This window comes from Emys orbicularis, chromosome 7 (genome assembly GCF_028017835.1).
Source record: "Emys orbicularis isolate rEmyOrb1 chromosome 7, rEmyOrb1.hap1, whole genome shotgun sequence".
NCBI classification, from domain to species: domain Eukaryota; kingdom Metazoa; phylum Chordata; order Testudines; family Emydidae; genus Emys; species Emys orbicularis.
Genome location: NC_088689.1, coordinates 94,387,653 through 94,401,877, shown reverse-complemented (window position 1 = coordinate 94,401,877; position 14,225 = coordinate 94,387,653). Strand labels below are relative to the sequence as shown.

The window sequence follows — 14,225 nt, the reverse complement described above, 5'->3', positions numbered from 1 at the left end:
TATCAGAATACAAAGAAATGGATATTTACCAGCCTCTAATGCCTTTATTTTACACTCCCGTAAAAATAGCTAGTTTAAAATAAGATTCTGTAGACATATTTAAAGTAATATACAGTTATGTGACAGATATTTAAAGTACAGCTACTTCTAATTACTATTCACAATAATCTTTATTATGTGATATGTAACACAAAATTGAGCACTGTTAATTTGCTTTCATGTGATAATGTACACTCTTTGCATGGTGCCAAGTATCAGAGGGGTAGCCGTGTTAGTCTGTATCCACAAAAACAATGAGGAGTCTGGTGGCACCTTAAAGACTAACAGATTTATTTGGGCATAAGCTTTCGTGGGTAAAAAACCCACTTCTTCAGATGCATGGAGTGAAAATTACAGATACAGGCATAAATATACTGGCACATGAAGAGAAGGGAGTTACCTTACAAGTGGAGAACCAGTGTTGACAAGGCCAATTCAGTCAGGGTAGATGTGGTCCACTCCCAATAATTGATGAGGAGGTGTCAATACCAAGAGAGGGAAAATTGCTTTTGTAGTGAGCCAGCCATTCCCAGTCCCTATTCAAGCCCAAATTAATAGTGTTAAGTTTGCAAATGAATTGTAGCTCTGCAGTTTCTCTTTGAAGTCTATTTTTGAAGTTTTTTTGTTGAAGGATAGCTACTTTTAAATCTGTTATTGAATGTCCAGGGAGATTGAAGTGTTCTCCTACTGGCTTTTGTATGTTACCATTTCTGATGTCTGATTTGTGTCCATTTATTCTTTTACATAGAGACTGTCCGGTTTGGCCAATGTACATGGCAGAGGGGCATTGCTGGCACATGATGGCATATATCATATTAGTAGATGTGCAGGTGAATGAGCCCCTGATGTGGTTCGGTCCTCTGATGGTGTTGCTAGAGTAGATATGGGGACAGAGTAGGCAATGGAGTTTGTTACAGGGATTGGTTCTTGTAGGTGTTTGTCTCTGTCTGAGGGATTGGAACAAATGTGGTTATTTGGACTCTCTTCTCAGACCCTATGCTACCAGCACTCCTAGCTATCTCTGAGACACCACCAACTTCCTGAGGAAACTACAAGGCACTGGTGATCTTCCTGAAAACACCATCCTGGCCACCATGGATGTAGAAGCTCTTTATTCTACACGAGGATGGACTACAAGCTGTCAGGAACAGTATCCCTGATGAGGCCACGGCACACCTGGTGGCTGAGCTTTGTGACTTTGTCCTCACCCACAACCATTTCAGATTTGGGGACAATTTATACCTTCAAGTCAGCAGCACTGCTATGGGTACCCGCATGGCCCCAGAGTATGCCAACATTTTTATGGCTGACTTAGAACAATGCTTCCTCAGCTCTCGCCCCCTAGTGCCCCTCCTCTACTTGTGCTACATTGATAACATCTTCATCATATGGACCCATGGGAAGGAGGCCCTTGAAGAATTCCACCTGGACTTCAACAATTTCCACCCCACCATCAACCTCAGCCTGGACCAGTCCACACAAGAGATCCACTTCCTGGACACTACAGTGCAAATAAGTGATGGTCACATAAACACCACCCTATACTGGAAACCTACTGACCACAATACTTACCTACATGCCTCCAGCTTCCATCCAGGACACATCACATGATCCATTGTCTACAGCCAAGCCCTAAGATACAACTGCATTTGCTCCAATCCTTCAGACAGAGACAAACACCTACAAGATCTTTATCAAGCATTCTTAAAACTACTATTTAGGATGAATAAGGAAGGCTTGATGGATTGTGTCCCTCTCCACCTTTCCCCAAAACAAAAAATATTTTTCTGCTTCTTTTTTATATTAGAAATTCAGGATATGTCCTCCCTGTACAACAAGATGTCACAAGAATCGTGAGACAAAGTTGAACAACTGAGACGGGAAGAGATTTTTTTCTTTTAATCAGGCTGTTTAAAATGCCATTGTTTGTTTCAGTGGTAGTCAATACCTGCTGGGCTTTGCGGTTTCTTTAATTTTGTTTTTTGTGTCTAGTTATTGCTAGGGTCTCCAAACAATGGGTCATCTTACAAACCAGAATGCTGAGTCTGCAATCCTTACTGATGCCACGGGCTTCCCACGGGAGTTTTGCTTGAGTGAGGTCTACAGAAAGGGGTCCTAGGGTTACCAAGAGCATAAACCCAATCTAAACCCATAAACATATATTTTACTCTTTGCTCAGACTGACATGTATTTGAAGTTGTGTTGTTGTTTGATTAATTATGTTAACCACAACAACACTCTCTTGTCTTGGGAGCTGTTACTAGTTGACAGAATAAATTATAAACAGGGAAACTCAGTGTAGTGGATATTTGACATTAGCAAAAGCAGCACTTGTTAGAGAGAAAATAATAAAAGGCAAACATGAAGCCACATGTGAAAATATTTAGAGTGATAAACTCGATTCAAAACATGATCTGACAATCACTCCCCAGCTACACAATGTAAATTGTAAAGTCCTTAGAACAAACCCCATCTCTCATTCTGTGTACTCGTCAAGGGGCATAAACAAGACAGCCATGCACACAAAACAGTATAGCACAGTCATGGGGAAAGTGTTGGAGCACCAGGAGGGAGTTCAGTGTAATTCAGATTTTTCCTGCCCGTCCAGCTCCCCTAGACACCCCCCCCCATCTGCTCCATCTCCCCCATACACCCTCCCGACCCCCTCCCATCTGCTCCATCTTTCCCATGCACCTCCCGATCCCCTCGTCTGTCCATCTCCCCCCACGCACCCCGCAATCTGCTCCACTCCCCCACCCCCCGATCTGTTTTACACCCTTCCCCCCACCCTCCTCCATCTTCCCCACCCCCTGCGCCGCTTCCTGCATGGCTTGGGGGAAGCGGAGCCCGAGAGTAAAGGACAGCAGCTTCCCTTAGCCCCGGGGCCTGTGCACATCTCCGCGCACGTGCTCACGGGGGCGGCGCGTCCGGGGGCCGGACACCGGCCCCTGCTCTGACCCTGCGCTGGGCTTGCGAGAGCGGAGCTGCCTGCAGGGCTCCGGACACTCCAGTGCGCCAGCAGGGGCAGCATGGTGGTGGGGTGAGAGATGGATCCCCCCGACGCTTGGGACCCCTACAGCCGGCCGGCCCGCCGGACCCAGTGGCTGGTCAGCGCCCTGGCGTATCACTACGGGCTGGACCGGGGCGTGGAGAACGAGATCATCGTGCTGGCCACGGGCTTGGACCAGTACTTGCAGGAGATCTTCCACCACCTGGACTGCGAGGCGGAAGGCAGGATCCCCGGCGAGGACTTCCGCACCCTCTGCCAGGTGCTGGGGCTGGCGGACCCGGAGGAGGCGGCGGCCGACCCGGAGGAGTGCGCCGGCCTCTGGGAGGACCTGGCCCCGGAGCTGACTTTCCGCCAGTTCCACGCCAAGCTCTGCGGCTACTTCAGCACCAAGGCCGGCTGCGCGCCGCAGCGCCCGGCGGTGGGCAGGCTGCCGCTGGGCAAGGAGAGCGAGCACATCGAGACCCAGATCCGGCTGCGCAGCCCGCTGCGGCGGCACCGAGACAAGGCGGGCCACGGGGCTGCTGCCATCAAAAGCGGCAGCCCGCGAGGGGCTTCTCCTCCCCCGGCCGCCCCCGGGCTGGCCCCGCACGCCAGGCGGCCGGGCCCCTGCTCCAGGGAGTGCTACGAGGAGATCGTGGCTCTGGAGCAGGCTGAAGACCGGATCGTGAAGCTGGAGGAGGAGAACGGCAGCCTGCGGGAGCTGGTGGAGGACATGCGGGCAGCGCTGCAGAGCAGCGACGCCAGGTGCCTCGCTCTGCAGGTGAGCGGGGAAGGGCACGGGCCGCTGCACACTCGGGGGCTCTGGCCAGACCCCGCTCCGGGGACTCAGCCTGCGGCCAGAGCGAAACCAACCTTGGGAAACTGACACATGGAATTAGTCCTAGGGCAGCAAAAGCTGCAGCGCTCCCTGTAAAGGCAGGGTGACAGGTCCCACTGTTCCCAAGCACTGCCACGCCTACACCCTGGCACGCTGGCACTAAGCACTCCAGCGCCCTGCCCGCCTTCTTCCTACCAGCAGAAGTTTGGGAGCCGCTGTTCTGATTTCAGGGGCACTTTGCAGTGTAAATCAGGGCAGACTTGGGCTCCAGCTGACATTCGGCAGGGAAAATATGTATTCACTAGCTGCATTTGTCTAGCAGTGGTGGTGCTGCTCCCGAGTGTGAGAGAAAGAGCTAAAAGAAGGGAATATGAAATGCACCATGTTAAACTCTGTGCTCACCCCACTAGATCTATGAAAGATTTCCAGGATATCTAATCAGGTTATTGTTGGGTAGCTGGATTATAAAAAAGATTGGATTATTATTGCCACTACGTATGGGGAGAGATTTAATTAACGGATAAATGGAGTGCATCCGTTTCTATCAGTACTGCTGGACAGGGGAGAGAGGCTTCCATTTTTGCTATCACTGGAACTGTGCAGTAAAAGTTGGTTTAAATGTAACCTAAAGCACAACACTACTTTTGTTAACTGAAAGTAAAGTTCACTGGAGCTAGTAGTGGTTAAAGGAGCTCATTAAAGTTTGTGTTCAGAGCAAACATTTTGTTAATTAGTTTGTGACCTATTTGCATTCACCTCAGTCTTGGGTGAAGGTGGGGGGGGGGTCTGTCTACCTCCAAATGCTTGTCATGAAAAGCCATAGAAATGGACCTTGGTGTTAGGGTCATTCCAACTCTCATTGATTACACAGTGCAACAAGCTGCTGGAACATATTTTTAAAAGTTAGACCACTAAAAGCCCATTGAAATAAATGTGGGTGAAAGTGCAAAGGAGGGTGGGAGAATTTATTTCCTTCCAGGCCTGGCTGGGGCTACTTGTTTATGCTGGAAAAGATTTTTGACCTTTCAGTCAGTTTCTTTCATGGGCCATCAAGGCTTTCCTACTTTTTCGGTGTTAATGTTATATGTAAATTGAAGATGAAGATGTTGTGATTTTCAAAAAATGAACATCTGACATATTAATGATGTTTACCTGAATGATTCAGAGAGTTATGTTCCATCTAGTTCCAGATTACTGAATATAAATAGTTCTGTTTCTAAACAAATGGCAGCTTGGATACTTGTCATTATTTCTTCCTGGGTATTGTGTGTTTGTGTTGTTGCTTGTTTTTGTTTAAGACAACCAGTTTGGTTATGTACAATTTTCAAGAGGAAATGTTTTGTTGCAGTATTACTATTTATTAATGAGACACTATAAGCTAGTGCATTATAGGGTTTTTAAAAAATATATTGACCGTCCTCCTGAAATGCGTATTTTGATCTTACTCTTTTCTTATATGTGGCTTTGGTTTGTTCAGTGTTTTATCAGTAATGGATGTGATAATGTTTGGATTTTTACCTGTGAGAACAATAAGTAGGCAGTTCATTGAGCAAGAAATGTTTTGAGACTCACAGATAACCTCTGAGTTCATAGTTAGGCCCCACTCCTACAGTTGAACTGGTGAGCAGACCCTTGCACCCAGGCAGAGCCCCACTGACTTTGAGGCCTCAATGCACAGTCCTTGCTCAGGCAGAACTTCCATTAATTCCAATTAGTTAAGAGTACAGGATTTTAATAGCAGGCATTGCTTGATTGCTCTAGGGAGACAAAGAACGCTGTCTGGCATTAAGGGGTAGTATAGAAAGGGTGAGGCCCTAGAAGCTTGACTTCTCCAGTTTTTTTGGTGTGACTAGTTAACTTGAGTTAATAAATATACTTAGCATTCAGATAATGCTTATATATGTTTGAAGTTCTAATTTGACATTAACTATTAAATCTTCACAACAGCCCAGTGAAGTAGTACTATCCCTGGTTTACAAATAGGAAAACTGAGACAAAACGGTGAAGTTACTGGCCCAGGGCCACAGAGTGAATCACTGGAAGAACTAGGATTAAAACTCAGGACACCTACTGATTACCAGCTTCATGCTAATTTGTATAGCCCACATGCCTAAAAAAATGTCAAAACCAGGGGTGGCTCTAGCTTTTTTGCTGTCCCAAGCACGGCAGGCAGGCAGCCTTCGGTGGCATGCCTGCGGGAGGTCCGCCAGTCCCGTGGCTTCGGCGTACCCGCTGCTGAATTGCCGCCGAATCCGCGGGACCGGCAGACCTCCCGCAGGCATGCCGCCGAAGGCTGCCTGACTACCGCCCTCGCAGGGAACGGCAGGGCGCCCCCCGGGGCTTGCCGCCCCAGGCACGCGCTTGGAGCGCTGGTGCCTGGAGCCGCCGCTGCTCAAAATGCTAGTTGCACCCCTGAGAACTGACTGAAACAATGGGGAGACATGAAATTAAAATAATATGTGAACATGTAAAACATTTGAGACAAAGTTTGCTGTTCCTTTAATGAATCAACTTTTCTACAGAAAGTATGTATTTTGAAAATTGTATTACCCAAGGATTATGCCCAGAACTTTGTATAGGCCAAAGGTAGATTCCTAATTAAGGGTAGGTTTACTACATATGAAGAATATATGCCAAAAAATCTGCCCATTTTCAGCTTTGATTAAAATGTTAAGTTATTTTCAAATAAATTAATCTGTGTTCTTCTTTATGCCCCTGTTGATTGTAGGTAGGACTGTGGAAAAGCCATGCTAATCATAAGAAAGATGGGACCTGTTTTGTAGGTAATAGGAGACAGTTAACTCCCAAACACTCCCAGCCCACCAAGTGCCTTCAGAGTGTCCTAAAGGAGGTGGAACTAATCCGGAATTCCAGGGATGGACAAATTGAAGAAGCAATTAGGGTCAATCAAGAACTGCAAAAAGAATTGAGGAGTTCCCAGGAAGCTATAGTCACCCTGGAAGACTGCAACCGTAATCTGAAGAGGGAACAGGCAGAAATGAGGAAGAAAGTGGAAGAAGCGAGACACGCAGTCCTTAACAGTCTTGGCAAAGTGAAGGAGTTAGAAGCAAAAGCCAATAAAGTGCCACATTTGCAGATATACATCCAGCAGCTAGAATCAGAACTACAGTACTATAGGTAAGTCTGATACCATTCAAAATAAATATATCAAATCATATTTAAACATAGCTGGGCTGGAAAATAAATGCTTATATTAATGAATCTACTAAGATATTTTCTAACGTGTGGTTGGAGAGGAATTAGGAGCTACCTATTCATTTTCACACACATTGAATCTATTTCCCCATGTTAAGTATTCTCACACCTCTTGTCAAACTGTCTGTAATGGGCTATCTTGATTATCACTACAAAAGTTTTTTCTCTTAATTAATTAGCCTCTTAGAGTTGGTAGGACAACTCCCACCTTTTCTTGTTCTCTGTATGTGTATATATATCTCCTTACTACAGGGGTCGGCAACCTCTGGCACATGGCTCACCAGGGTAAGCACCCTGGCGGGCTGGGCCAGTTTGTTTACCTGCCGCGTCGGCAGGTTCGGCCAATCGCGACTCCCACTGGCCGCGGTTCGCTTCCCGCAGCCCACATTGGCCTGGGACGGCGAACCGCGACCAGTGGGAGCCACGATCGGCCAGGAAGCGAACCGCGGCCAGTGGGAGCCACAATCAGCCGAACCTGCCAACGCGGCAGGTAAACAAACTGGCCCGGCCAGCCAGGGTGCTTGCCCTGGCGAGCCGCGTGCCAGAGGTTGCCGACCCCTGTCTTACTATATGCTCCATTCTATGCATCCGATGAAGTGGGCTGTAGCCCACGAAAGCTTATGCTCAAATAAATTTGTTAGTCTCTAAGGTGCCACAAGTACTCCTGTTCTTCTTATTTACTCAATCCTTTATATATTACATTTTCCATCTCTAAGGGTTTTTTTTACTATAACTAATTTGAATTGGATTAGTTCCTGTTACTTAAACTAGATACACATAAAAATAGTAACAGATGATGTTCCATCACTCAGTCTAAACCTACACCTGGACAAACAGCTCATAAGTGCCATACATAAGGCCAGATTCTGGCCTACAATGTTAAACTGTGGCGTAACTTATGTCTATCATTTTTCATTGATAGAATGTATTTTACTTAATTAGATAGCAAGCTCATTCAAAACAAAACAGATGATGGGTAATGATTCCATGCCTTGTACCCACTACATAGCCTTCCACTGATAGTAAGACAAATGGAAGTCAAAAGCAAGAAAAAATAAGCAAGCAGTTAAAGTTGTGGCTTACAGTTCTTAGTATACCAGGTGGCCCACTTCACAGTTTTATTAATAGTAGAAGCAATTTTTAATTTAATACCTACTGCATGCCAAGTGAGCACCAATAATTATGACAATATACTTGTGAGACCATGTATCAGTTTTCATACATAGATCACAAAGTCTTTTCAAAGGTATTATTATCCCTATTTTACATATGAGGAAACTGAGGCATAGAGAAGTTAAGTCGCGTACCTAAAGTCACACAGTAATTTAGTGGCAGTCTGAAACAGAACCTAGGCCTTCTAACTCTTAGCCTTGTGCTTTAACCACTAGGACAACCGCTTGGATACTATATCTCCAAGACAGAGAAAAATGTGCACAAATTTAATTAGTGCCTAATCCTGCTGTTCTTGCTCAGACAAAACTTTCATTGAACTCACTGATGCTTATTTAAGTCGCTGGGAATTTTGCATGAGCCAGGGCTAGATCCATAGACTTAATGTTCACATTTAGACTGACATATAATAAAAAGGTAACTTATATGCAAACTGACTTTCTTTCAATTTTTTTCCTGATTCTTTACTTAAAACTGGTATTTTAATATTTGGACTATTCAGAACAGCTTTTCCCTTTTTAATCTGATATTTCCTGTTTCCTTATAGTAAGAATTCATATGGAGCTATTTGTGGTGTTACAGCTATTGTACTGTATTTATAGGGTGCGGAAGTATCTAAAAATAATCACTCTATCTGGTGTCTTTCTGTAAGCATTGTGTATGTTGATATCTTTGGGTTTGCAGAAAATAAATGCATTTCATTAAATGGCTGTACCATTTTAAAATACCGTCAAGGGCATGTAACTTCCAAGACAGCTACTCACAGGGGTCTAGAACAGAGCTGGGAGAAATTTTTGGACCAAAGCTTTTTTTTCAGTGAAAACCACAGATTTGGTCACACCCAAGCATTTCAAGAATTCATGTCGGTTTTGCTAAACTATTTTGGTAAAAAAAAATTCATTTTGATATTTAAAAAAAAATGTCATTCAAAAATGACTTTGCTTGGATTTCTTTAATTTTATTTTTAACATTTGTATAAAGTTAAACAAATGATTGAAATCAAAATAAAACATTTCAAAAAATTTAAGTTTTGGTTTTTACCCAAACAATTTTTTTTGTTGAATTTCCAGTAAATTGAAAAATCTGTTATTTACCCAGCTCTAGTCCTGTATAAGCCATACAGCCTTCTCTCTATTGCCTGAAATAGAAAGTCTCCACTGGCCAACACAGTGAGGGCTCAGGTCCAAAGTTTGATGGATTATGAAAGCATATTTTTGAGAAGAGGGTAAAGATAGTTAAAGGTAGTTAAAGATGAATAAGAAACATCAGCCCAGACTTGCTCAGCGCTCTTGCGGGTCATGGCAACATAAAGATCCATGGTTTATAAATGCGCATTATGTGATTTGATTCACAATCCTCAGATATTTTATTTTTGAAATAGTTTGAAGTGAGTATAAGGCTCAGGAATGATGCCTGGCCTGACTGTTCTGTGGCTAAAAAGACTGCAGTTCCCAGTCACATTCCATAAGGGACAAATGCAGGCTTCCCCCACTGATCCATCAACACACCTCAGCTCTACATTAGTGACATCACCATGAGGAGTGATTCTTTCTCCTTGTCCTCAGCTGAAACTGCCAACAACAGAGCCAGTTAATGTCAATTGTGATAAAGACCCATGGGGACAAATGCCCCTTTCAGTTACATAGGCATCCCACTGACTTCGCTGGGTTGCACCTGTGTAACCGATAGTGAACAGAGGCCTATGCAGCACAGAAGCCCAAATCCTTTGAAGGTGAGTCAGATGGGGTGCAGGGAGCCCATGTGGAAGGGAAAGACAGTTCTGAAGTATGGTCCATTCATACTATATCCACCTATCTCTCCTCTGCAGCCACAGCAATGGATACCATGTGACCTGCAGGGGGATTGGTCAAAGCGTGGACTCAGGGGAATAGCTACTGTATGCTCCTCTGAAAGTCAGTTGGAAGCTATAATACTTAAAGCATTGTAGGTTACAGCTGCTATGAGCCTCTAATTCCATGCATCTCTGTTCATTTTCTGTATCACGGTGGGGTTGTGAGCATATTAGAGGGATCCAGGTACAGCAGGAATGAATTCTGCAGGGCAGGAGCAAAGAGAGGCACAGAGGCAGAATCTATTGTGCTAGAAAAGGCTGATGATCCATAGGTTTGTTTCCTGAGGATCCCAACCTATCTAGCTTTGTCTGGTCACTTCCCCTTCCAGATCCACTCTGCTGAAAGTCCCATTCCTTCCAGAGGGGTTGATACAGAGGCCTCCACTAAGCTGCAACTCACACACAGTTCCCATGCTCACCCTTTCCTGTTTTTAAAGTCACAAAGGGGAGAATTTGGTTCAGTCATCAAATAGCCATCACATTGCAATAGATTTTGGTCACTATCAGTTAGATCTGCATTCAAACAGTGACCTAAAGTTATGGGCCCTGGTTCAGGAAAGAATGTAAGCATGTACTTACATCCATTTCTATTCAGGAAAGCACTTGCACTTAAATACTTTCCTGAATAAGGATACTATCCTGATTTGGGGCCTAAGAGCAGTTGCCTGTGGTACCCACCAATGCATATTCCTGCAAATAGTCATGCAGAATATTGATACCTGTATGCCTGGTAAATCTTTGCACCATCAAGATGAAGACCGTAGTGACTTCAGTAGGACTTAAACATGTGCTTAAGTGCTTTCCTGAATAGGGATGATTTTCTGAATTAGGGTGTGAAAGCTCCAGATTCCATTATTAGGTCACCAAACCTTCCTGCTACAAAACACTCTTATAGTTACTGTATTGATAAATTTTGCTTAATGCTGCTACTTGTCTGAGCTCTTAACTCTTTCTATAATGGATGGGTTTGTTCAATACTCTCCTTTCTTTGGGATTTACTTCTCTCCAGTATAAGAAATGCAGTACGGCTAAATTAATGTATACTATCTTTTAAAAAAAATAGCTGCCATTTTAAGATAAATGTGTCATTGTAAAGGTAAATTTGTAGAAAACACTTATTGAAAAAGCATGAATCAAAGTTCATTTCAAGGGTACGAGTGTATATTTATCTCAATAGGATTTGTGTGTCTTGTTGCCTGGCATTAAACAGAGTGTGCCATTCACATTGTTATATATTGGAAATAGTTGAGAAGTTATCATAGCCCCACAAATTCGCTGACCTTTGGTTCTGAAAATAACAGCTGATCTAACAGATTTTTCTGTTAGATTTCACCATTAATGAAATTATGATGATGAGCTGGTAGCACTGGTTATACTTAAGACTTCCCAACACTTTCCATAATAAGACTCTGTTTTAGTTGCTTATAATTTTGCCAGACTTTAATCTTTTGAGCTGAAATTTTCCATACTGGGTGGCTGCCTCCAGATCAGTGGTCTCCAACCTTTTTACACCCAAGATCACTTTTTGAATTTAAGGGCAACACAGGATCTCCCCTGCTCCTTCCCTGAGGCCCCGCCCCTTCCCCAAAGCCCCGCCCTGTCGACTCTATCTCCCCCTCCCACCTCCCCGTCGATCACTCTCCCCCACCCTCACTCACTTTCACCGGGCTGGGGTTCAGGAGGGGGTGTGGGCTCTGGGCTGCGGCTGAGGGGTTCACAGTGTAGGAGGGGGCTCTGGGCTGAACCTGGGGCAGGAGTGCAGGAGGGGGTGAGGGGTGCAAGCTCTGGGAGAGAGTTTGGGTGCAGGAGGGGGCTCTGGGCTGGGGCAGAGTGTTGGGGTGCAGCAGGGGGTGTGGGGTGCTGGATCTGGGAGGGGGGTCAGGGCTGGGGCAGGCAGTTGGGGTGCAGGAGGGGGTTTGGGGTGCTAGCTCTGGGAGGGGGATCAGGGCAGGGGCTTGGGGTGCAGGAGGGGGTTCGAGGTGCAGAGGGGGTATGGGGTGCTGGCTCTGGGAGGGGGGCTCAGGGTTGGGGGTCAGGGTATGGCCTCCCACCAGGCGGCACTTACCTCGGGCGGCTCCTGGTCAGCGGCGCAGTGAGGCTAAGGCAGGCTTCCTGCCTGCCCCAGCTCCATGCCTCTCCTAGAAGGGGCCAACGTGCCCCTGCAGCCCCTGCGGGGGGGGAGGGGGCGAAACGTGGCTCCATGAGCTGCCCCTCTCTGCAGGCACCGCCCCTGCAGCTCCTATTGGCCAGAGTTCCCCGTTCCCGGCTAATGGAAGCTGCAGGAGCGGTGCTAGCAGGCAGGAGCAGTGTGCTGAGACCTCTGCCCCGCCCCGGGGCCTCAGGAGTGTGCTGGCTGCTTCTGGGAGCGGAGTTGGGTAGGAGCAGGCAGGGAGTGAGCCTACCTTAGCAGCAGCCCCGCTACACCATCAGAGATCACGATTGACTGGGAGAGTCTCTAGGAGCGACCAGTCAATCACGATTGACCAGTTGGTGTCCACTGCTCCAGATTAATTTTTTTTTAAGCAAAGTTTTAACAAAAATGGTTCAGCCATTTCAGAGAACAAGATTGGAGGATAATATGTTTTGCCCATGTTAAAAAAAAAAAAATTCTCTCCAGCCCTAATCTTTTTAGTCTCTCCTCATATGGAAAAGGATAACCTCGATCATCTTTGTTGCTCTTCTCTGAACCTTTTCCAGTGCTACTATGTCCTTTTACAGATGGGGCAACCAGAACTGGACACAGTACTCAAAGTGTGGGTGGATTTATGTAGTAACAATATGATATTTACGGTTTTATTTTTATTCCTTTCCTAATGGTTCCTAACATATTAGCCTTTTTGACTGCTCAATGCACAGCAGCAGAAGTTTTCAGAGAATATACATGGTGACTCCAGGATCTCTTTCTTGGGTAGTTACAGCTAATTTAGAACCCATCATTGTATATGTATAGTGGGGATTATTTTTTCCAATGTGCTTTAATCAACGTTGAATTTCATCTGCCATTTTGTTGCTCAGTCATCCTTTTTTGAGAGATCCCTCCATAATTCTTCACAGTCTACTTTGGATGTAACTATCTTCAATAATTTTGTATCATCTGCAAACATGGATGGCCACTTCTCTGTTCACCCCTTTTTCCAAATCATCTATGAATATGGTTAACAGCACAGGTCCCAGTACAGATTCTTGGGGGACCCCACTGTTCACCTCTTTCCATTGTGAAAAACTGACCATTTATTCCTACCCTTTGTTTCCTATCTTTCAACTAGTTACTGATCCATAAGAGGACCTTCCCTTTCATCCTATGGCTACATAGTTTCCTTAAGGTCTGTCACCCAAGGCTCTTGTCAAAGGCTTTCTGAAAGTCCAGATTACCCTTATCCACATGCTTGTTGATGCCCTCAAAGAATTTTAATAGATTGGTGAGGCATGATTTCCCTTTGCAAAAGTTGTGTTGACTCTTAACAAATCGTGTTTATCTGTGTGTCTGATAATTCTGTTCTTTATTAAAGTTATAACTAATTTGCCTGGTACTGAAGTTAGGCTTACCGGCCTGTAATTGCTAAGATCACCTTCGGAGCCCTTTTAAAAAGTCAGCGTTACATTAGTTACCCTCCAGTCATCAGGCACAGAGGCTGATTTTAGCAATAGGTTACACACCACAGGGCGTAATTCTGTCGTTTGATATCTGAGCTCCTTCAGAACTCTTGGTAATACATAAATGCCCCTATGACTGTGGGAGGCATTATGGAAGGTTTGCATGAGGAAGGTTTCCCTTCTGCACAGATCACTGGGCTCAGATCTGGGGGTGAAAGGAAGGGGGATAGTTGTCTGTGCATGGGGTGTGTGTGTGTAACTGATCGTATACCAAAGGGTTCTTTTTAATTAAATGTTACATTTGCAATTTTTCAGAAAAGTTTTTAGGAAAGAATCATTATTAATTGTAAGAAAATCCTTTTGCAGCAGCTGAAATAAATTCCAGAAACCCTCCCCAGCAAATGTCACAAAATCTCCTTATACACTCATCCCACTCATGTGGATCAGATACTTGAGGCCATCAAGTCATGGCTGAAGTGCGTGTGTGGGGAGACTTTAGGGTGACCAGACAGCAAGTGTGAAAAATT

General features: G+C 45.1%; 1 protein-coding gene across 1 annotated transcript in view; it reads left to right on the top strand.

Annotated features, from left to right (window-relative positions):
* Window positions 1-3,086: 3,086 nt before the first annotated feature.
* The window catches only part of EFCC1 (EF-hand and coiled-coil domain containing 1), a 90,425-nt gene continuing 79,286 nt past the window's right edge, over window positions 3,087-14,225 (top strand). Inside the window, exons 1-2 of the mRNA XM_065408655.1 lie at window positions 3,087-3,809; window positions 6,595-7,004. Coding sequence (XP_065264727.1) covers window positions 3,087-3,809; window positions 6,595-7,004 — 1,133 coding nt within the window. The remainder of the gene's footprint in view (window positions 3,810-6,594; window positions 7,005-14,225) is intronic.